Here is a 24,688-nt window from a genome sequence, read left to right as displayed (position 1 = left end):
CTTCCTTCCTTCCTTCCTTCCTTCCTTCCTTCCTTCCTTCCTTCCTTCCTTCCTTCCTTCCTTCCTTCCCTCCGACTCCTTCAGTCATTTACCAGTATTTCTATGAGTGTGAAGTCTGGATACTTACTTTGTACTTTGGGTTATAATCCAGTACCTCTTTTTTGCACCAATCGTCCCAGCTTTGGCCTTTGGGGGCTCTCCCAGTTGGTTCCTGTGTCCCTCTAACATGTGGCCATCACGCTTTTAGCACTTCCTTCCCTGTTTCTTGGCACTACAACATGCTAAGGCTCATCATGGCTATTTTCTGCCCTAGAATGTAGCCATTTAAAAATGTATTGGAATTGTTTTTGTGTATTCCTTAATTTCAGATTAACATATGTTTTTCTCCAAGTAATTGAAAAAATGTTTAAGTATTAGAGAAGTACATCAGACAGGCATGTTTTGTGATGTTGGTCAGCTTTTAAAATTTTTACTTTGCTGATTTCTTGGTTGAAATAATTATCATTTCATCCCTATTTGCTACTCATGATTTTATATATTTTACTTTAAAAAGTGCCCCCAATTATGAGTGTAGTAGGCCCTGGGGAGGCCCTAGTACCCCTTGACTGCCTGAGTAAGCCAAAACACTTAAAAGTGAAGTCTTCAACACTCATGTAAAGAAAGAGTGGCAAAGTAAGAGCACAAACAGGCTGGCCTACGCTACGGGCCAGGACAACTGAGCCTTTCTTTAAACTGGTTGCTGGCCATGGGTCTCTCCTAAAAGCCCTTCGCCAATAATGTAACTTCGGTTGTAGTATTTGTCATTGTATTAAGCACATGGTACTAGTAATTCATTCAATAAGCATTTCAATAAGAACATCTATGTGCTAGGGATTTTACTGGGCATAGCTGGTGATGAAGGTAAGTCCGCAACTTCAAGGAACCTACAATACAGAAAGGGAGCTAAAATAGAAGGGTATATGGATAATTACAGAAAGTAACAGGTGTTCTTGGGCCATAAAGGTCTTCAGGAGAAACATATTCTTTCTCCTGGAGAGATTTGGGGAGGGATCAGGGAAGGCTCCACAGAGCAGGGATATCTGGATTGGGTCTTGATAGATAAATTGAAGTTTTCCAGGCAGAGAAAAGATCAGTTTAGGTGAGAGAGTAGTGTAGGGTTCACGAATAGGACAGAAGTGCCGGGACTTCTGGGGCTCATGAATAAGACAAAGTGACTTCGGGAACTCTAAGGAGTTCAGTGAATCCAAAATGTAATCATGATTTTTTCAGGATCCTTTCCTAAATTAACAGTTCCTGGATCAGATTCAACTCCATAACTCCAGCACCTAGAGAGTTCGTGGTGAATATTAGGTGCTCCAAAGCAGATGAATGGATAAAAGAAAACACGCAATCCTTGTTCCACTCTGACTTCCTCCGTGTATGTGAGTCTATGACTGTAAAGATGTCCAGTGTAACATTATGTATAATAATAAAAATCTCAACAGAACTTAAATTTTCAACAAAAGTGAAGGTTAGACAAAGTATAGTAACTTTATTTATTAAAAACAATACAGAAATCTATATTAATAACCATGTGACTATTCTGAATATAGAGCAATATGTGATATGTTGAGTGGGAATAAGAAGTTACAGAAAACAAAATATACATTATGAGCCCAGTTTTATAAATTTTATATATAATGTGTATATACACACACATACAAACATATACACATTTGAAAACTTGGGAAGATGTTGGCAAATAAACTATAGATTATTTCAATTTTATCTTTTTTGTTTATTTACATTTCCTAATTATTCTATAGTGCATATACATCAAATATGTAACAAGAAAAATGTTTTTAGAAGACTCAAATGGTGAGAAAAATTATTTACTGAAAAACCATAAAACAGTAACCAAAGAGATTTCCTATTAAACTGCAAATACTTGTATACTCATGGGTGTGTGTGTGTGCACACGTGTGCATGGGTGTATGCGTGTGTGTGCATGTGTGTGTGGCGTAAGTGTTACCGAACAAAGGGTCCGAGGTGGGGGGGCAATACTTGGCCCACCGAGGGATGCCAAAAACTGCTTCAGAAAACAGGGGCCCCTCCCAAGGACGGTACACTAATATCTATAGGGCTCTTCTGTCCGCCGCCAATTGGAAAGACATCTCTCAATGCCAGAGATTTGTGAAAAGGAAACAAAATGTTTATTTAATGCTATTTAGGCCTAATGCCTTCCTTAAAATATTAAAGTCTTTAAGGGTATACACCTACATACACACACACAGCACTCCCTTCTCCCACTGTCTCAACTCCGGGTACCGTAAATCAGGAAAAGAGCACACGTCCGTTTTTCAGGTCACTGGCACGTGAGCTGTGTCGCCTGCCTGTCTAGGCACAATCTCCAATTAATCCAAAGTCATGTGGCACCTTTCACTGGCAAGAGTTCTTTGTACCAAGTTCCAGTCAAAGTCTCTCCCGCTTTCCAGGCCACTCAGCCAAAGGGAGCACCCCAAAGCCACGTGGGCCTCTTCTACCAAAGCCGCATTCCACCAAAAGCGCGTCTTTCTTCTTCACCTGGCCGCAGGGATCTCCACTCTGGCAAAGCTGTGTGGTTTTCCCTTTCACCTGGCCAAGAGGGGGTCTGCACTCTGCTGAAACCGCATGGCTCTCCCTCCTAATGGCTACAGGGGTCTACATCTTTCCAAAACAGCGTGGCTCTCCCCCTCACCTGGCCAAGAGGGGGTCTTCACTCTGCTAAAGCCACATGCCTCTCTCGCAGGCACTCTCTCAGAGAAGCAGCCCCACTTCCAGCCTGGGTAGCTACCACTTCTCCCTGGCCCAAAACTTGGCCACAGCTCTTTAACATATCTATGAAACCAGTTAAAGGTTATAGATATGTTAAATGACCATTCCAGAGGTTAGCTGCAAAACTGTTGCTATGCAAAACAGCTCTCAATGGCCCTGCTCCATTCGTCCCTTCCCCCAACTGACACCTTGGGGGGGCGGTGAGGATATCTTAATATTTCCTCCAATATTCCTGTACACTTTGAGTTCTGGACACCATTCCAAATCTTTTCTGGGCCCCCCCCTGGCTGCACCCTGTATCATAAGTATATTAATATTTTAACACCTTTTGGCCTCACATTGAATGGTCTTTTCCTAACCATTGTCTCATCTAATTCTCACTACCATCTTGGGTTATAGGTCAAGCTGGCATTACTGTGAGTAAGAAAGGTGTAAGTATTGGGAAGCGAGGCTCACAGCCTCTGTCTTGCCTCAGTCATTATCAGTACATAGCTGGCAACTGGCTGAGCTGGGACTCATTCATAAGGCTTTAACTCCAGCATTCTTCTTTCCTATTTTAGAAACTATCCTGGGAGAGGCAGAAATAAAACATAAAAAAACCTAGCCATATTTGAGTCCCAGGACTTTTTCCTGACATCATATCCTTTAAAAATCACACTCTAGAAGAATATTTGATGATATGCAAACGTGTCCATAAAAAATTCTTAAGCAAAAAAGTATGACCCCATGTTAGTAAAAAATGTTTGCATAAACAAATGAAAAATGTGAACTAGGATATATTTTCAAGCACAAAATGCTACATGGAGGACATGTGGTATGTGATCTCTTGTAAGAAGAAAGGTAGAAAGTTAGAATTCATGCTTGTGCTTATGTTTGCATCGGGAACACTGGAAGGACACACAGCCGACCCAAAAGAGTTCACCTGGGAGTCGATATGTGGTAGATAGATGGGGATCAAGTGCAGACAACACATCTCAAAGAATATCTTCTTAACACCACTTTGATTTTGAACCTTTCAAAAATCTAAAATTAAATTTAAAAAATCCAGTAGACCTATTAAAATTCTTATTTTTGAAGTAGTGGAGAAACATGTAATATGTATTTCTTATTTTTGATACATGTGTATTTTCTCTATGTCTTACGTGGATAAGAAAAGGAGTTATTTTTTCTCTTTCTTTTTTTATTTAGTTATTGTCCAATAATTTAATTTATTAATTTAAATAATTTAATTTAATAATTTAATTTAATTATTGTTTTCTGTCTTTTACTCACATCCTAGCCCATCCTCCCCGTGCTCTCCTCCTCCCTCCCATTTCCATCCCCCTTAGTTGTTGTCCATGTGTCCTTTATACTACTTCCTATAAGAAAAGGAGTTATTTTAAAACCTTTTCCCCTAATCATGTTAAGTGTACCCATGATTGAAAAGAGGGGTTGCCCTGACTGGTGTTGCTCAGTGGGTTGGGCATCACCCTGCAGACAGGGAAATCACATTGGGCATCACATTGCTTCCAGGGCAATGGGAAATGGCTCCCAGGGACGATCACCAGCTCGATACCTGGTTAGAGCACACGCTTGGGTTGCAGGCTGGGTCCCTGGTTGAGGGTGTGTGAGAAGCAACCAACTGATTGATGTTTCTCTCCCTGTTTTTCACCCTCAATTCCTCTCTTACTAAAAATAAACAAATAAAATCTTTAAAAAAGAGAAAAGAAAAAAATGGCTGAATGAAATTTTTCAGGGACTTTGGGGAAAAAAGGCTGGCTACTATAAATGTGAATCCCCTTTTCACCTGAAACTGTGTATTACATTAGGATGCCAGGAGGCAAAGATGCATTCTGGACCTGGTTTCTGTTGCAAGAAAAGCAGAGTTCCCAGAATTCCCTCTGGAATTGCACTCAAAATCCTGGCATTGAACGGAACTGCATTCAATATTACTCTGGCCAGAAGATGAAATGCCCATTTCCCACTGCAAGGCCAGTCCCACCCTCTACCCCAAATGTGGATTCAGATGATGCTTTTAAAAAAAATCCCACTCTCAGAGAAATGAAAGAAGTTTGGTCTAAAGATATTCTCTGGGCCTTTAGCATTCTTGACTGATTGTGAATTTAATATATTTTTAACTCAATTCAAGTGCTTTCCTCTCCAGAGACTGCTCCTCTGTTTCTCGTCTGCGATGGCTGAGTTTGTAGGCAGGGAAGTTTGGCTGGGTGTTTGTTGACACGTTTTCTGGGCAAGGCTATTTGAGAAATACTGACATTTCCCCTAACTTCCTCTTTAGGCATCAACCCAGTTTGTCTCCCCATCCCTGTTGGGGCTCTGTCTCTTTCTTGGAAGAAAAGAATCTGTTTTAGTCTTCACAATTACTTGAAGACTTTTCTTTCTTTCCTTCTCCAGACTTGTCTCTGTTCCGTAGCCTGGGCCTCTGCCCAGTCAGCTTCTGAACGTGCTGTCTCCCTAAGCACAGGGTCCTCTGATCTAAAATTTGGACGGGACCTCAGAGATCTTCAAGTTTGCAAATCAGGAATCTCCTCTGCCACATCTTTTCCTGAGAGTCATCCACTGTCTTCTTAAACACTCCTAGTGACTTGCTCACTACGCTTTAAACCAATTAATCATCCATCATTGGTGTCAGAAAGTTGTTTCCTAAGAAAGCTAAGAGCAAGCTTGTTGTCCACTTGCTTGCTCTTTAGTTAATTTCTAATCCAAGTGAGGCGTGGCCTGAGAGAAGGAGGATGAAGAAGTGGAAATCATTGCCCAGCCTGGACCAAAGGGACCAGGTACTTAAAACTGGCATTTTCCCTTAGGCAACAGAGAAGGGCTGAAAAGAGCTTTGGATTTGGCCTCAGAAGACAGGCTTTCAACCCAGCTCCATCTTCCAATTACTGATCCAGTTATCTGAGGCAAGTCATTTGTATTCTGAATCTAGTTTCTCTCATTCATAAAATTAGAGTGTAATAACTACTTCACAGGGCTAATGGAAAACAATGAAATAATGCAGGAGAAAATGCTTTGTAACCCTAAAGAGTTTTACAAATAAGAGCATAGTTATCGTCTAAGATGCTAGATGTCTAGCTTAGTGAGTTATGAACCAGCTGAGCCAAGGAACTGACATAGTGAAGGGTTTGGGGATTTTCTCTGCATGCACCTGTGTGTCATTGGCAGAATCAGCTCCTGACCACTGCTGGCCTCCTTTTGGGGGCCCACCAGATGTGATGACAGAATCTGGGCAAGTCACAGGCTGAAGGATGGGAGTTCCCATCTGGTATAAAATGCTGGTTTTCCAAATGAATGAGGAGAATTGGTGACTTGCCCAGTCTCATAGCTTAATAATAGTGGGTTGGGCCTTGACCCCCAAAGCCTGATTTCTAGGCACAGCTCTCGTGAGGCTTCCTACCAGAGGTGCAGTTGGACAGTATAGTCCTCATTGTGCAGGACTCCCTGGACCACTGTAGCAAGTTTAACATCTTTACTCCCTATCTACTAAATGGCAATAGCATCCCCTTATCTTACGATGACCAGAAAGGCTCTCATACGTCTGCCATTGCTTCCAGGGAAAGTATCTCCCCTGGTTGACAACCACTGGGCACTTCAGTGATAGGTCCTATAAAATGGAAAGAGGATTGGATCAGGAGTTAGACGATGGTGTTTGCCCTTAATTAGCTCTGCAATCTGAAGAAAATACTTCTGTGTCTCTGAACCTTAGTTTCCCCATCTGTGGAATGAGCAAGCAAATTCAGAGGGCCTCCGAAGTCTCTTCTACACCTCTGCCATCCAGGACTCCCACTGGCCTCCCTGCCCCTGACATGCCTCTAGCAATGAACCTTCATGTTAGGTCTTGGTGTGATGGGTGATTTGTATTCTTTGATATATACAAAGTGGGGAAGTGTATTCTTTTTTTTCAGTGTTGAAATTTTATCTATCAGAACTTTCTGTATTTATCCAATTTTCTATATTGAAGAACATATATTGTTTTATAGTCATAAAGCACCTCCTCATTCTTTCAATTCTCTCTCATGCTTGGGCTCTCTCTCCCCCATCATTTCCCATCTCCCCTCTACTGGGGGAGATCCCATAGGTATTTAAGTATGCTCAGGTTTCTGTCATTAAAAAAAATTCCCAAACTTTTGGCCAAATTACCTCTCCTTCCTCATCACAATAAAAGCTGTTTAAGAAATTATAAGAATAGGGAGGTGGGAGGCAGGGGAGAATACTGGGGGAAAATGAGGACATCTGTAATTGAATAACAATAAAAATTTTTTTAAAGAAATTGCAAGAATAGTATAAAGAATTTCCATATACTTTTTACCCAGATTTCCCAAGTGTTTATATTTTACCATATTTATGCTTGTGCACACACTTACTTAATTTAGAAAAAACATATAAATATATGTTTTATATTGTATTATTTTTCTTAATTTATTCATTGTTCTTATTCTCATTCCTACTATTTTCTGTTTTCTAATACATTGAGTTATTCTCTTTTCTCCCCTATTCTCCTATAGTTTATTTGTTGTTCTTTTTACTTATGGAGGTAAATACTTAATTAAGGTTTTTCTTCTATTTTTAAAATCAGTATAAATAAAGATATGGAATTTTTTCAGAACACTGTCCTTTGTTTTCATTATTATTATTTCTACATAAACTATAACTTTAGTTATTTTTTCTTAAATCCAAGCAATATTTGAGACAGAATCTTTTTTTAATATATTTTTAAATTTTATTTATTTATCTTCAGAGGGGAAGGGAAGGAGAGAGGGAGAGAAATATCAATGTATGGTTGCCTCTCATGTGTCCCCTGATGGGAACTGGCCTGCAACCCAGGCATGTGCCCTGACTGGGAATCGAACCGCGATACTCTGGTTCGCAGGCCTGCGCTCAATCCACTGAACTACACCAGCCAGGGCTTTGAGACAGAATCTTAACATTCTATTATTTTCTGAAGGTAGAAGAGTCTTTTTACTTTCTGATTTTCTTGTTGTTACTGGTTTTATTGTATATTTGTCTGAAAATGCTTCCTTATGGCCTAATAACATGGTCAAATTTTGTGAATGTTTCATGTACCTTTTGGGGGGAGGGGAGATATATTTTTTTCAGGGTACAGTGTTAAAGTTTATCTATCAGAAATTCCTTACTAATAATTATCTTTATAAGATCTTTTCTCTCATTGTTTATCTACTTGGCCTGTCACAGACTAAGAGGTGAATTGAAGTCTTCTACTAATGTGTTTGAGTGTCTTTCTTCTCATGTTTTATAATTTATGCTGTATGATAGTCATTGCTACATTATGTGGTGTATAGATTTTCATGACTATTATATCTTCATTGTACATCTTCCTTATCTCATTCAGTATGGTATTTTTGATGTAGAAAAGCTTTTAAAATTTTATGTGGTCAAATTTTATCAATATTATCCTTTATGGTCTCTATATTTTGTGTTGTGTTTAATGAGGCCAGCTCTGCTTCCAGCTTTTAAAATTATTCAGTCATGCTTTCTTCCAGTACTTTTGTGGTTTTGTTTTTCACGTAAAAATTTTAAATCATCTGGAATTTATTTTGATGTAAAGAGTGAGTAGCTGCCTAGCTCCACTCCCTGCTGTCCAACCTTGGTCTTTTCAGTTGCCTTATTAGATATCTAAACATCTTTATTAAATAATGAGTTATAGGAGACATCTGTTGTTTTTGCCTCCTGCCCAGAATCCTTTGCCTCTTCTCTTAATAACAGTCTCTCTATTTTCCTTGGGTAGCCATCTCTCTGTCCACAGGGGGCTTTTTTTGGGAGCTGAAACTACTAGCTGCTGCTCCAGCATTGGGTGTATAAATAAACCTTCGTATCATCTCCCTGGCCACAGCCATTGGTTCAGGGATGGGGCATGACCAAAGCTAAGACAAGCAGAATCAAGAAGACTCAGCTCTAAGACTTTTATTGGTATTGTTTCACAGGCTATAGTTTTTCTCTGTTGGACTTAAAGTTATAAGAGTGTAAGTTTGGGCTTCCAGGGGCCACCACCATGTGTAGCTCATGAATGAGACAAACACAGTGAAAAGCAGAGTCTTGTGTGATGGACAGACACTAGGTATTGGTGAAATCATCTGAGTCTTTGGATCCAACTATATTTTACCCCTGGATTTTTCAGTGATGTGAGCCTATATGTATGTGTGTGTATTCAAACAGGGGTGAGCAAAAGTAGGTTTATAAAGAACATTGTGTCAAAGAGTGCTTGAGTATAGCAAGTAGACTGCAAGAATGTGTAAATAATGAAGGCTGGCAATTCGAGCACTTAGGAGATTGTATATAAGTTCACTGTGTCATTATGACATTCTTTTGAGTTAATAAAGCTATTGTAATGATCATAACCTACATACCTACATGGCTTTTTCCATAGGAACAACTGTAAACCTACTTTTGCCACCCTCTGTATGTGCACGTGCCTGTATATATGTGCACACACACACACACCGTATACACATACACACATTTTGGGCTTTCAATTGCTATCAAAAGACACCTAACTGAAAAAAAACACTGCCTTGAAATATTTTAATTATATGGAAGATTCTCATATAAACTTATTCCTTTAATCTTTTCCATTGACCTATTTATCTATTCCAAGGGTCATAAATTAGAGAAACGTGGTTTTCAGATGTCTTTTCTTCAGTTAGCTCAGTGTTTAAAAATATTTTGAATTCCAGTGTTTGCTGTGAGTATTGGCTGATAACAGTTTTTAGCTGCCCCCTTCTTCAGGAAATTGCTGTTGCCCGTACCAGAGCCTTCCTGCAAGGGAGGCTATGCCCCTAACCACCCCAGACTCTGCCAGCAACTGGGTGGCATGGAATAAAAGAGGCCAATCATTTTTTCTCAAAGTGGGGCTGTACTCTAGAGTCTTCTTGTTTAGCTTTTCCTTCTCACCCTTTCTTACTTCCTTTATTTGCCCTCTCTAGAGAGTATTTTCTAATCACTTGATCAGAACTCCAATCTCAGGCTCTGCTTCTGGGGAATCTGACGTAAGAGAGAAGGAATTCTTTTCATCTATTTTCATCACTCCTCCCCAGGAGCTATCACTCACTGGAAGGAGTGGCCTCTCTGACAAATGAAGCAATGCAGATGAAGGATGTTGATTTTTTTAACTATCTGCAGTTTTCTGGATCAGCTCACTTTTCAAGGTGTACTAGATAATCAACATTGGGCAACCACCCATCTGTACATTTATTTATTCAGGCAAGATCATCAGGGGATGATGAAACCACTGGGTGAAATCTAGTTGGTGAACAGGTTACTTATTTATGACATGGGGGAAGTACTTTTGTAATAGAAAGAACTGGCATCACCACCTTAACTAAGTGATCAAATTCAGCATCAGTAATATTGGGGCAAACTGATACTATGTTCATCTTGAAGTGGTGTGCTAGGAAGTACACAATAACTTTTAAGTTGTATTCTTGTCAAAAATATTTAATCTGAACCCAATCATGAGAAAATATCAGACAAATCCAGACAATAGGCTTGGAGAAATGTCTTTGCACTTTTCATTAAAGTGCACAATGACTGAAAGCTGGCAGAGGCAAAAAAGTATTTAATAAAAATACTTTTTATTAAAAAGTATATAGGTAGATAGGAGGACAGATGAATTTAAGGGAAATGTTTACATGTGTTCATTATATTATTCTTTTTAAAAATATTTATTTATTTATTTTTTAAAGATTTTATTTATTTATTTTAGAGAGATGGGGAAGGGAGGGAGAAAAAGAGGGAGTGAAACATCAGTGTGTGGTTGCCTCTAACACAGCCCATACTGGGAATACGGCCTGCAACCCAGGCATGTGCCCTGACTGGGAATCAAACTAGTGATGCTTTGGTTCGTGGGCCTGTGCTCAAATCCACTGAGCTATACCAGCCAGGGACTAAACTATATTTTATTGATTATGCTATTACAGTTGTCCCATTATTTTTCTCCCCTTTATTCCCCTCTGGCCTGTACCCCCTCACACTAACATTCTCTCATCTTAGTTCATGTCCATGGGTCATATGTAATAAGTTCTTTGGCTTCTCCATTTCCCATACTAATCTTGACCCCTCCCTATTTTGTATCTACCATTTATGCTTCTTATTCCCTGCACCTTTTCCCCAGTTCTCCCTACTCCCTCTTCCCACTGATAACCCTCCATGTGATCTCCATTTATGTGATTCTGTTCTTGTTCTAGTTACTTGCTTAGTTCTTTTTTTGTCTTTATTTTAGGTTTGGTTGTTGATAGTTGTAATTTTGTTGTCATTTTACTATTCATAGTTTTGATCTCCTTCTTTTTCTTAGATAAGCCCCCTTAACATTTCATATAATAAAGGCTTGGTGATGATGAACTCCTTTAACTTGATGTTATTTGAGAAGCACTTTATATGCCCTTCCATTCCAAATGATAGCTTTGCTGGATTGAGTAATCTTGGATGTAGGTCCTTGCCTTTCATGACTTCAAATACTTCTTTCCAGCCCCTTCTTGCCTGTAAGATTTCTTTTGAGAAATCAGCTGACAGTCTTATGGGCACTCCTTTGTAGATAACTCCTTTCCTCCTGCTGTTTTTAAGATTCTCTACTTATCTTTAATTTTGAGTAATGTAATGATGATGTGCCTAGGTGTGTGCTTCCTTAGGTCCAACTTCTTTGGGACTCTCTGAGCTTCCTGAACTTCCTGGAAGTCTATTTCCTTTGCCAGATTGGGGAAGTTTTCCTTCATTATTTGTTCAAATAAGTTTTCAATTTCTTGCTCTTCCTCTTCTCCTTCTGGCACCCCTATGATTCAGATGTTGGAATGTTTGAAGTTGTCCTGGAGGTTCCTAAGCCTCTCCTCATTTTTTGAATTCTTGTTTATTCATCCTGTTCTGGTTGAATGTTTCTTCCTTCTTTCTGGTCCAAATGGTTCATTTGAGTCCGGTTTCCTTCCCATCACTCTTGGTTCCCTGTACATTTTCCTTTATTTCACTTTGCATAGCCTTCACTTCTTCCTCTATTTTGTGACTATACTCAACCATTTCTGTGAGCATCCTGATTACCAGTGTTTTGAATTCTGATAGGTTGGCTATCTCTTCATAGATTAGTTGTATTTTTTTCAGGAGCTTTGATCTGTTCTTTCATTTGGGCCATGTTTTTTTTTTTTTTTTTTTTTTTTTGTCTTGGTTTGCCTGTTACATAGTAAGGGGTGGAACCTTAGGTATTCACTAGGGCCGGGTAACCCACATTGCTGCGTTGTGACGCTGTATGTGGGGGAGGAGTCCGAGAGGGAACAAAGCCACTTGTTCAGCTCTCTGCCAGCTTTCAGTCATTTCCCCCACTACCCACAAGCAAATTGGACCCTTCTGGTGCTGAATCCCATGTGGGTGATTTGTGTGCATTTAGGACCCTGTGAGTCTCTCCAACGAACTCTCCTGTGAGGCTGGGAGTTACTCCTGCTGCCTCAACTCCTACAGGTTTTTTCTGTCAGAGCATTTGAGGCTTTATTCCCCTGCACTGGAACCCCGGGTTGTGCAGTCTTCTCACTCCCCAGTTGTCCCTCCCAGTTTATCCACACACAAATGTGAGACTGCCCTTGTCCACCAGCCACTGCTTCACCTGATCTACCACCTGCTGCCTTGCTGTGAGTCCCATCCACCCCTTCTGCTGGTCTGTATGAATGTTTCTTCTTTTACTCCTTGGTTTGGACTTCCATACAATTTGATTTTCTGTTTTTGTTTTTAATTTGTTGTTGTCCTTTTTTTGGTTGTGTGAGAAGGCAAAGTGTGTCAACCTATGCTTCCATCTTGGCTGGAAGTTTCATAATATTACTCTTTTGACCTTTCATAGATTTGAAATTTTTTCAAAAATCTGTAAACAAAATAAACTATCTTTCATACAAACACATAAAATATATACAACATAAAATCTCATCATTCAATAAAATAGTTCAAACCTATTCTGTCAAATCATACTGTGAAATGTGCATTGCAATTAGAGTCAATACTCATCTTATTTTAGCTTATAATAAGATTTTCCAGTTCTTATTAACAAAAAATAAAATTATATGCTAGCTTCTGGACCAATTAGTTTTAGCAGTATATACCTTTCTTTTTCATTAAGTACATGGGAAACTTAATCATAATATGTAATGAAACTAATGGAGCTATTTTTGCCTTTTAAATGCATTACCCTCAAAAGCTACTCACCAGAGTTCACTGCCCACATGGGCACACATTTACTGAAGCAGTACCTCATCACATTAGTAATAATTGGGAACTTTAGCCACACATCACACTGGATAATTATGATATAATGAAGACTTCCACTATCATCGTGTTTTGGGAACTAGAATGTGATGAATTGTGTTAGGTCTGCATCAGTTTGATCTTGACCTGACTGCTTTTAATAATCTTTCTCATGTAATATGCTGCAAATACATTATTTCAAACTGATATAACATACCAGTTTGTATTTTTTATTATCAGTTTTTTTGTGTTATTCTTTATATTAAATATTTATTTGAATTAAAAAATAACATCAGACTCTTCCTGATTGAAAAGAAGTTGTAGGCTGTTTTGGCTGATTGATTTGAACATGAGGCCTAGCTTTGCCAAAAATATTCTAGCAAACATTTCTCAGAATGTTTATAATTGAGTGGTCTAAATGGAACCTCCAGAGTTTTGATAAAATAGAGTTAAAACATGTGATAAAAGAAAGGCATTTAAACAAAAACTGTTTAGTGATGTGGCAGAGAGAGGCTAAGGTGGTCCCGATGATCTTGCTTCCTGATGTTCTCACCTTTGTGTTATCCTCTCACCCTGAGTGTGGGGGGCACTCTAGGAGTTACTTTTAACTAGGAGAATATGGCAGAGAGAATGGGATGTACATACTCACATTAACACTTTTTGGAAACGAATTACAGGCATAGTGTACAGCAGTGACTCTCAACCTGGAGCACGCATCAGAATCATCCAGAGCGCTTGTTCATAACTCACAGAGTGCTGGTTCCATCCCCAGAGTTCCTGATTCAGTGGGTCCAAGTAGGGCCTGAGAATTTTCGTTTCTTACATGTTGCGGGATGTTACTGAAGCAGCTTGCCTGGAACCCACACTTCAAGAACCACTGATGCAGAATCACTTGGCAGATAAGACTTGTTGAAGTCCTTCTGGTATACTTGGAAACTGAGAAAATGATTAGATTCTGATACTGGTAACTTCTGTTTTTATAAGTTAAATACACACACACACACACACACACACATACACTCACAAAATGGAAGGAGACCTTAATAGAGTTGTCAATTAATAGATCACTTAAAATAATATCTAATGAAAGATAAGTATGTAATTTTTGGTACATAACTTAGAAGGACTTTCCAGAATGGAGTGGCATTTTCATTTAGAAACACATACATACCTCCTTCTATTCCTAAGTACTTGTTTAAGTGAATAAGATATATTAGTCAGGGTACCTGCTGTTACAAATAGACTCAAATATGGTTCAAACCGAATCAAAGTTTATTTCTTAATTGGCAGATTCTCTCTAGCATGTGGCGAATCAGAAACTCGGGCTTGTGGCGCCATCGTCCTTCAGGGTCTCATCATCACCTACATCCACTGGAAGAGTGTGTGGAGGTGGCACACCTGCTTTCTTAAAAGCTCCAGCCTGGAAATAGCACACGTTATTTATGTTTAGAGAGGGCTAAATAACACAACCACTGTATCCATATGGGTTCAATCAGGAGAAGAAAACACAGAGTAATTGAAAAGAGAAAGTTTAATATGAAGAATTACTAACTGTAACCAGAAATTGGTAAAACAAGGAACCAGCCCTTCAGAAATAAAGAAACAGCAGGTGTAGAGACTGGATCTTGCCCCCAGAGCTGGGAGAGAGTGCCTAAGAAAGAGTCTCCACTCTCTTTTTTCCCCTCAGGGCTGGGTTTCAAACTTTATGGAGTTGTGTTTGAGGGTTCTCAAGATCACCCATAGATTTGATTTGTGAGGACACATGGAACTCAGAAAAGCTGTTATACTCAGGGCTGTGGTGTATTTCAGTGAAAGGATACAGATGAAAATCAGCAAAGCACAAAGGCACACAGAGCTGAGTCCAATTGCAAGCATCTGGTTGCCCTCTTGAAGTGGAGTCATGATAATGACGTGTGAAAACTTTCACGAAATATTGCCAACTAGGAAAGCTCACCTGAGCCTTGATGTTCAGAGATTCTACTGAGGGTTGGGCCCGTAGGCATGCATGGCTTACTGACCACATGGCTGACCTTAGTTACTTGGTCTCCAGCCCCTCCAAAGGTCAGTTGACACTATGTGGCCCAAGGCTCCTACTACAAATCACACTGTTAGCATAGACTAACATAGCACAGGCCCAAGGTGCTAGGCAAACAAAGACAATTCTCTGGCAGGATATTCCAAGGGCTTAAAAGTTTTCGCCCAGGAGCCAAGCAAAGGTGTTTTTTTTTTTTTACCCCTCTCTGTTTTTGGAATGTGCAGGAATAGGAGAATATAAGTACACTAAGTTAATCCTTTACTGTGCCAGAGGGCATGGCTATGACTCCTTGAAGGACAGAGAAATGCTGTTCCCGGCACTTTCCTACAAAATTGTCTGGGAAGCTGCTGGCTGCTAGGCATTGCGGCAGCTGGGTGCTGGGGAAGCTGTGGGTCACTTCAGGAACCTGCACTCAGGAACTAGAAATTAAAATGCTTTTCTCCTTCAAAGTCATTCCCTCTACTGACAAAGCTTCAGTGCCAACTAGGAAAGAAAAAATTTTAAAGGGGCCAGGTCCATTTCACAGAGCAAACAAAAAGGGTAAATATGAGCAGACAGGCAATATGTTAATAACCAACATAGTTACACTGCAAGGGAGGCTGTGGAATATAGCCCACAACTGGCTACAATCTTCTTACCAAGGGAGAAAAAAATTATTTTGGGCAACAGCTAGCATTCTCTGTCACATGGTACATCTTAGCCCTTACTTAAAATTGAAATTGGGACTAGAACTGAAGCTAAGCCCTATCTCATTCTTATAGTGAATTTATGGAAAAAGCCAATAACACTCCTATCCCAGTAAGATTACCAAGAGATTAATTTCTGTCCAGTTTTTACTTTGTATGTTTAATAATTACATATCAGATTTGGTTGTATATTTATGCTGTTCTGATCAATTATGAACTAATAATCACATAATAAAGAATAATTTTTAACTTGGAAAGTCTTATCATCAAGGAAATTATTTAAAATAATTTGTTGTATATAAATATGTGAGGGTAAAATGAAAGAGTAGGATAAAGACTCCCAAGCACAAAAATATATTGTATTAAGATAAAATTCTTTTGGAGACACACCTAGAAATATTGATTCAAGGATAGAAAGGAATGATGTAAGGGGGCAGGGCTCAGTGGAGATGGGCAAATGGGGGAAAGGGAGACATCTGTAATGATGTCAACAACAAAAATAAAATAAAAAAAGTAAAAAAAGTGAAATAAAAGAATGTTAAAGAAGAAATTGTAAAAAAATAAAAAATTTTAAAAAGCATGTGTATTTGGTGATAACTAATGGTATAATTGTATTTTAAAATGTCAGAGTCTGCAATAAATTGGACTTTTAATAATATGATGGAAAATATTAAATGTCAACTTAAAATAATGCTAAAGGGTACGTGCCTAGCTTTTCAAAAATTGTTTTATAAGGTATGTAAGCCAAAAATGTGAAAACAAATTATCTAATTCATTATTAAATTCCCAACATCTGGTTTGGTACATGGTATTAATAGATGCTCAATATATAATATTTGAATAAACAAAGTAAATAAGAGAAGGAAAGAATGGCAAATAGGTGCATAAATATAAATAATGCCCAGCATAGACAAAGTTTGTAAGAACCAGGTACTCTCCTACTGATGTAGGTACAAATTAATAGTCTTTTGTGTGGGCCTTTGCAGTTCATAAAAATAGCCTTAAAATGTGCCTGCCCTTTGCCCAAACAATCTATCTTCTAGAAACTTATCCTGAAAGTCATAAAAAAAATAAAGATGCTCATTACTATGTTTATTCATCCAATGGATATTCCTTAATTACTTACTTGGTATTGGAGATAAAGAAGTCAGCAAAAGAGATATGGTCCTGCCTTCATGGAATTTACAGTCTATTGGAGAAGAAACTCAACTAACTTTGCAAATAAGTGAATAATTAAGGATTGTGAGAAGTGCTGTGAAAAGAGATAGTGAGTGCTGGAAAAGAGCACTCTTACAATGGGAGACAAGATCATGTATCTAGGAAGGCCAGGAAATTGAGTTTATTCACTTATTTGCAAGATTAGTTGCTTGTCCTCCCTGGGGCTTAGAATTGAGGTTAACAGAATGGGTGGGGGTTGAGCTGCTTGGGGTTAGAGATGGCAGTGTTACATTTCAGGTTTAGGGAACAGTTTGTGTCAAGGCTGCTCCAGAGCAGGAGGGAGCAATGTAGAGCTGAGACACCAGAAGGCAGGGTGCTGGAACATGCTGTCTACCAAAAAGGAGAGAACGTAAGGCCAAGTTAAGATTTTGGTTTAATCCCAAGAAATGGCTATGAATATTATTTGGAGAAATAATTAATGCAAGATAAAGTACACAGATTTTAGACATTTAGTTTGACAAACGTTGACAAGCATTCATGTAACAATTACTGAAACCAAGATGCAGAATGTCCCTATCACTCCAGAACCTCCCCTTTTCCTTTTCCAACCAGTTCCTGCCCACCCATCCCGTTACTGCCTTCTGATTTCTAGCGCCATAGCTTGTTCCTTTTTTGTTCCCGAGTAGTATTCTCTTAAGTGGACACCACAACTTATTCGATCTTTTGTTGACGTACATTTGGGTTGTTTTTGGTGGGAATTATGAATAAAGCTTTTATAAATGTTCTTGCAGAGATTTTTTTGTGAACTTATGTTTGTATCTCTCTCAGGTAAATACTTAAGATCAAAACTGCTGGATCGTAGATGTATATGTACCTTAATAAGAAACTGCCAAATAGTTTTCCAAAGTGGTACCATTTTAGACTCCCCCACCATTGTGTCTTTGCCTACTTTGCACTGTTAGTTTTTTTTTTTTAATTTTAGGTATTCCAGTGGGTACTAATGAAAAGTCTCAAGTGGGAGAATGACTTGGGCTTAAAAAAACTCACTCTAACTACAATATAGAGAGGCGTGAGTGGCTTTGGTCAGACTGCTAGGTGGTGATGGCAATAGTCTCTCGATGATGGTGGATTGGTTATAGTGCTGATGGTGGGGGTGGATTCGAGAGATATTTGGAAGGTAAAATTAATAGGAATTTGTTGCTAGTTGGGGACTTTAGAAAAGGCTCAACTTTTTGATTTTGGGGGATGGAGACCACTTGGCTTGGTTTTGGATATATATTTGTGGTACCTTAATCTTGCTGCCTATATTTAAGCAGCAAAGGGAACTGCTTAAATATCCTATATTACATATGTACCTTGGAATAGCATGCAGTTAGGTGTTATAGGAGAATACTTCCTCACATGGAAAGGTGTTCAACTATATTGTTTATGAAGTATGTTACGAAGCTATGTATGATATAAATATGACCACATTTTAAAAAACTTTTAAAAAAAGATTTTATTTATGTATCTTTAGAGGGGAAGGGAAGGAGAGAGTGAGAGAAATATCAATGTATGGTTGCTTCTCGTACATCCCCTGCTGGGAACTGGCCTGCAACCCAGGCATGTGCCCTGACTGGGAATCGAACCGCAATCATGTGGTTCACAGGCCCGCGCTCAATCCACTGAGCTACACCAGCCAGTGCTAAATCTGACCACATTTTTAAATTTAAAGAACAGTATTGAAAAAAAAAGCCATTTGGGAAAATGTAAAGTATTAACTGTGATCTCTAGGTTGTGTTTTCAGAATAGTTTTGAATTTGGGGTATGGTTGTTCTTTGTTTTGTTTTGTTTTTCTACAAAGAACATAATGCTAATTGGGTAACATGGCAAAAAGTTATTTAGAAAACATTTCAACAAAATTTTGAGGATAAACCAAGAAGAGTCCCATAGCGATGGGAAAGGTGGTAATGACAACTCCATCGCTCCTCATTTATCCTCGAACAATGCACCCTGTACCTTCCGGGCAGGATGCCTGGCAGGGAGGGGCTCCTAGGCCTTGTGAGAGAGGCTGGCCTGTGCTCAAACTCAGGATTTTGGATCCATGGAGCTTCCTCCGATCCCTGCCCCCAATAAGAATAAACTTGAACCTTGGATTCCAGTATTGATCAGTTCTGTTATCTCTCCATGAAAATAGCTTGTGGAAGTAATCCATAACCTCTGTGTTGCTAATTCAGCCCCAGTCCTCACCCCCTTGACACATCAGGAGCATCTGTTAGAGCTGGCCTCTTCATTCTTCTGGAAATAGCCTCCTGGTTATTTCTACTTCACCAGCCACTCTTTTTCACTCTCCTCTGATGGTTTTCATCTCTCCTACCTCGGGGCTTGGTCCTAGAGATTTTTTAAAATTTCACTTATACTTATTCCCTTAGTGACCTCATCCAGTGTCAGCTTTAAATGGCAACTTCAACACTTGCTTGTGCTCAGGTGAAAAACCTTGGAGACACTACTGGCTTCTTTGTCTCTACACACAGAAAACCTACTGGCTGTACTATAAAAATACATCGAGATTATGACCTCCTTATATCCTGGACCAAGCCACTCTATCACTTTACCTGGATTACTACAGTAGCCTACTACTTGGTCTCGCTCCCCTGTGATTTATTTTCCACTTCAGACCTTAGGTCAGGCTGGCCCTCTGAGATCCTCTAGTTAATCCAATCAGTCTCAGGGCTGGGGCCAGAATCCGTGTCCCTCCTCCCAGTGTCTAGTCCTCTTTCCAACAGAGTGGCTGCTATGAACACTCCAAGAACGTAATTTTGGAGGCTAACAGCCCTGAGTATTTTCAGACTCAATTTCAACAAAGTGTTGCCATTTTAAAAAGCCTGCCAAAAAGATAATGAGAATGAAAAAGTACTCTGTAAACTGTAAAGTGCTATCCAAAGGTTAGCTATGTGAGGTTCACTGCCAAGGCCAACAAATCCAGGCCTGGGTGTTCTTAAATCAGAGGAGCTAAGCTAAGGACAAGCTGGTCATGCAAGAGGCCCCTTCTGAATGGGACACAAGTGTTATTTGCTCATATCAAAAGGACTCGGTGGCTCATCTGTGGCACTCTCACCCCCACCCCTACTTTAAGTACAATATACTTATGCTGAATAAAATCGGTACTTACCCTGTGTGAGAACATTTTTTTGTTTTCCAGAGGCCACAAACAGCTCCAGTCACCTGTACCAGTGGGCAACAAACTGTCCAAGGTTTCCAACCAACTGGAAACACGAGTGTTTTTCTTCCACATTTGTTTACATTTGTCCCAGCTACATTAGAATTTCGATTCTGCACATACTCTGGCTCTCAAAAGCACATTCTTCTGCTCACACTACTTCTTTGTCATTGAACAACTGAATAAGCATTGTTTCCTTGGCTTGGCTTGTGAAAAGGGACCTCGATGAAGAGTAAACTTCACATTTTCTGGGCTTCCTTATCCTAGCACCCGGCACTAGAAGGGCGGCCCGGTATTTGGTGACCTCCTGCATTAGGTTAATGATCTGGGTCTGGGCCCAGGCTGGATAATGAGCCCATGAATAATGGGGTGCTGATTGTCAAAGCCTTATCTCTGTGAAGCTGAGAGGCAGAGATCGCTTTGTGCTGGGCTCCCCAGCCTTCTCCCCAAGCACCTTAATCTGTCCCAGGTAATGGGTTTCTGTGGCCAACATTCATTCCTCACAAGCTCCCATTCAAGCAGCTGTGCACTGATTCAGTCTCAGATGTTTTTACACTTAAGGGCTTGTAAAATGGTCAGAGAGAGATAGGAGATAAACTTACAGAAAGCCTTCTGTTATAGGCTTTAAAAAAGGCTCTACCTACTTCTCTACTGAAATAGGAATCCTGAAAAGTCCAAGGTGCAGAAGGATGAAATAACACTGAAAGGCCTAATACTGCATATGACTCTGCAAACTTCATTTTCTTCCAGAATTTCCCCAAGTGAACCCACGAGAAGACAAATTTGCAAGATTTTCACTGCTTTGTGTTTGGAAAAAACCAAATAGGCAAGATCTTCCTTAGTTTTCCTGCTGCTATTCTCAAGGGACCAACTATTTGTAAATTTTTAAAAACCTTTATTTTTAGAGAGAGGGGACAGAGAGGGAGAGAAACATCAGGGTGGTTGCCTCCTCGTGCGCCCCCTACTGGGGACCTGGCCTGCAACCCAGGTGTATGCCCTGACTGGGAACTGAACTGGAGACCTTTTGCCTCAGTCTGGCGCTCAGTCTACTGAGCCACACCAGCCAGGGCCTATTTGTAAAATTTTTAAGTACTTAAACTTCTACTGCTTTTCAAAGTATCCATCCATATAAGAAGCTGAGCTAGAATTGTTCTGGAATCCCAAGTCCTATCCTAGTCAATAATCTTTTCACACAACCCAGAGCCCAACGCGAGCTATGCTTCAAAAAACTTAGTAAGTATTGGTTAGTAGGTGGGCTCCAAGGGACGGGGTGATCTCAGCTCACCACTGGCTGGGAAGAGAACCTCTCTACCTCCACTCCTTTGGATCAAATTCTCAGCCAGAGTTTTTAAGAGCTGTGAGCCCAAAGAGCAACTGTGCTCTCTATCCTAGGTAACGATTCCCTCAACTACTCAGTCCCTGGTTAAGGCTCAACAGTCGAGAGACAGTGAGAGAAACAGAGAAAGAGAAGGAAAGCCAGGTGGCTTCTGCTTGCTTTAAAATCACTCTACTGAGGGCAAGAAAGAGGCATGTCTGGGGCACTTGGTAAACTGAAAGCAAACTTCTTTATTGTACACAGTACAGAATATAATGCAGCTTGGCAGGATGCATACGGCCCTGCGCAGGGTGAAGGATTTCAGATCAACTGGCAGGTGAAAGCCTTTCTGCACTGTCGACTTTCCACACTCTGGAAAAGAAGCGAAACAAAACAAACACACAGGAAAATAAAACCATCCAGGGGGTGCGTGAGTCCGATGGGAATGCAGCAGTGACGCCTCCATCCTACGTCCCGTGACAGCACAGGCCAAGTAGTTTCAGCAGGGAGGGGGAGCTCAGGCTACGAGGGTTATTATTTTCATTCTTGGTAATGTAGCGTAAATCCATTAAAAAAAACACCTCAAAACCCAAACCAGGGTAAATAAAGAAAGGAAAAACAAATCCTATACAGCATTTACAACAAATAACTCTCTAGCCAGCTGGGGATAAAATATGCATCTATGTATAGACTATACTGTAGGTTAGGAAGCTATAAATATGGTTTGAAAAAAAGAGTCCTTTGATCAGAGTACAGTGCTAATTAAGGCCCAAGCTGTAGGTTCAACACCTTTGTGGGCTAATTAGCTTCCAACAGAGGAAAACTTTTGTTTCCATAGCTATAAAATACTCCCCTTATGCAGAAAACCTCTTCACAAATGTGCTGCTGGTCAGAAGGGGCACCATTTGACACTACGGAACGCTCCATCAACAGAAAGACCATTCAAAGCACACGCTGTGCCCTCGCCCAGCCAGCAGTGTCCTTCCCTCGGGAAGAGCAGCACAGTGTCCTTCCCATGCTGGGTGTCGCTGGGAGCGCAGGGTGCCAACGACAGAGCGGGCCGAGAGGGACTGCCACGTGTTACAAGGGATTTTTCCTCTACTTGGAGCTCGACTCTCACATAGCTTTAGCTGGGTTGTTTAAAACTTCTTCAATATAATACAGCAATCAGATAAGCTTTTTCTGTTGTTTGTTTAACGTGGCAGGAAACTAAAATGCTAGCATTGTTTTACCTGTCAGTGTCACACGTAAGTCTCAAACCCTATTGAATCCTATGCAGGGTTTCAAGTCCAAGAATTCAAGGAAAAGGAAAACAAAACAAACTGATGAAATGGGAATTGTCATCAGTCATAACCAGGGTTCCCACCAGGTGACCAGGTTTCAAATGGGCATGACATGTATTATGTACATTTGCTTTCCAGGGAGGGAGTACTAAGGACCATGGGACTATACACACAGAATCTGAGTGGTGTGTCCAGGCTGCCCCACACACCTCAAAAATGTACAACTCAGGTGCAAACGTTCTGTCAGGCTGTCTGGTGCAGAAAGCACAAACCAGGCAGTAAGTGGGCTTGTGCACGGCTAAGGGGGAGCGCCACCAAGCCCCTTTCAAGCTGCAGCGTCTTCATAAATCGGCACTACCCCATCTAAGGGACGCAGTGCAGTTACCAAAAGGTTTATTTTTTTCACTTTAAATACCAAAACTACAAAAATCAGTTTATAAACTGTTTTTCCAAAACAACCACCAAAACAAAACAATCCCCTGAATCAAAGCAAAACAAAATACTGTCAAAAATGTTAATCAGCCTTCTCCTAAAATTAAAGCCATCAACACACAGCCATGTGACTGGGAGGAAAAAGGGGCTTGTTCTCCTTGGTGACACATGGCCAGAAGGTTCCCAAGAGTAGCAATGGTTTCTTATTTGAGAACCATGGAGGGGGAACAGCTGTTCTGGCCCTCCCCCTTCTTTCTAGACCAAGGGGAAACATTTCAGATTGAGCTAGGCAAGCTCTCTGAATTTTAAGATATATTTTTAACCCTTCACGGTTTAAGCCTTCCCAACCTAGCCTACCTATTCTCCTATGGGTTGGTGATTTCTTTTTCAATACATTGTGCAAATCAGAGCCCTTCCATGTAAAGGCATTTTGCAGTCCATGATCAAAACAGATTGTCTCACACTCGTCCCGGTTTGTGGGTACTAACCTGAACAAGGTATTGCTTTGCACAATAGTCCATGGGAAGGAGGCTCCACTGCAGTCTCTTCCCAGAAACCTTGTCAGGATCAGAGCTGAGGCACCACCTGTTTGGTGGTTTTTCTGCCCTTCCCTGTTCCCACTCCCCAGCCAAGGTATCTGTCTTTAAGGGTGCCAATCCAGAGACAGCTTGAGTTCTCCAGATAATACTCAAAGGGCAAGCTTTAAAAACAGCCAAAAACACAAACAAAACCACTGCCCTCATTTGCTTGAATGGGAACTGCTAGCTCTAGGGTTTGGCCGCTCAGCCACTCGGACACTTAGTAAGCAAAGCCTTCAGCATAGGGCAGGCTGCTGCAGCGATCCGTGTCCAGGAGGTAAGCAGGGCTGTCTTCAAAGTGGGTCAGTGGCAGGGTGTCCTCCTCGTTGAGGTGGCACTCGGACTCTGCTTTCAGGAACGGACGCTGGTTGTCAGGGAAGGCCATGGAGAAAAGGGCATCCGGGTCACAGACAAATTTGTAGACGTATCGCTCCCCGGCCACCTGAGAGAGAAAACACACCTGCTAAGGCCCAGCTGGTGGGGCATGGTGGGGACTAAGGGAAGAACAATGATTCAAATGAGTCACAATGTGGCAGACACATACACTCAGCCGTCCCTATATAGTTTTTCTAAGCCACAGCTTTACATTAAATCTCTGGTTCCCCACCTCAAGAGTCAGTTCACAGGTGGAAGAGCAAGGCAGGATGACATAGTGGAAATAGTACTAGATCAGAAGCCAGAAGGGGTAACTTCCAGTCTTAGATCAGTCATTAATAAGTCTCCAACCTCTGTAAACCTCAGTTTTCCCTTTCCAAGACAGAGGGTGTGGGCCTATAGCTTTTCTAAGTCCTGCCCCACATTGGCACGCTGCCATTTACCTTCTACTTAGTTTTCATTTACTCACAGGTCATACACATGTAACAATAATCCCTTACATTGGATTGCACATTATTTTTTTCTGGATCATTCTCACATACATTAGATGGCAAGATTAGAGCGGGGATTATTATCTACGTTTGTATTGGAAACAGAGACTTTGGGAGGTGAA

The 24,688-nt window shown here is 40.5% G+C and overlaps 1 protein-coding gene across 1 annotated transcript in view; it reads right to left on the bottom strand.

The window, feature by feature from the left end:
* Positions 1-21,638: 21,638 nt before the first annotated feature.
* Positions 21,639-24,688, bottom strand: part of ETV5 (ETS variant transcription factor 5) — a 57,407-nt gene continuing 54,357 nt past the window's right edge. The window contains exon 13 of the mRNA XM_037027532.1: positions 21,639-24,142. Within this exon, the coding sequence (XP_036883427.1) occupies positions 23,921-24,142 (222 nt within the window). The 3' untranslated portion in view covers positions 21,639-23,920. The remainder of the gene's footprint in view (positions 24,143-24,688) is intronic.

This window comes from Sturnira hondurensis, unplaced genomic scaffold, assembly GCF_014824575.4.
Source record: "Sturnira hondurensis isolate 20B ecotype Veracruz unplaced genomic scaffold, ASM1482457v3 Scaffold0019216, whole genome shotgun sequence".
Classification (NCBI taxonomy): domain Eukaryota; kingdom Metazoa; phylum Chordata; class Mammalia; order Chiroptera; family Phyllostomidae; genus Sturnira; species Sturnira hondurensis.
The sequence above is the reverse complement of the archived record's forward strand: the minus strand, read 5'-3'. Positions and strand labels throughout refer to the sequence as shown.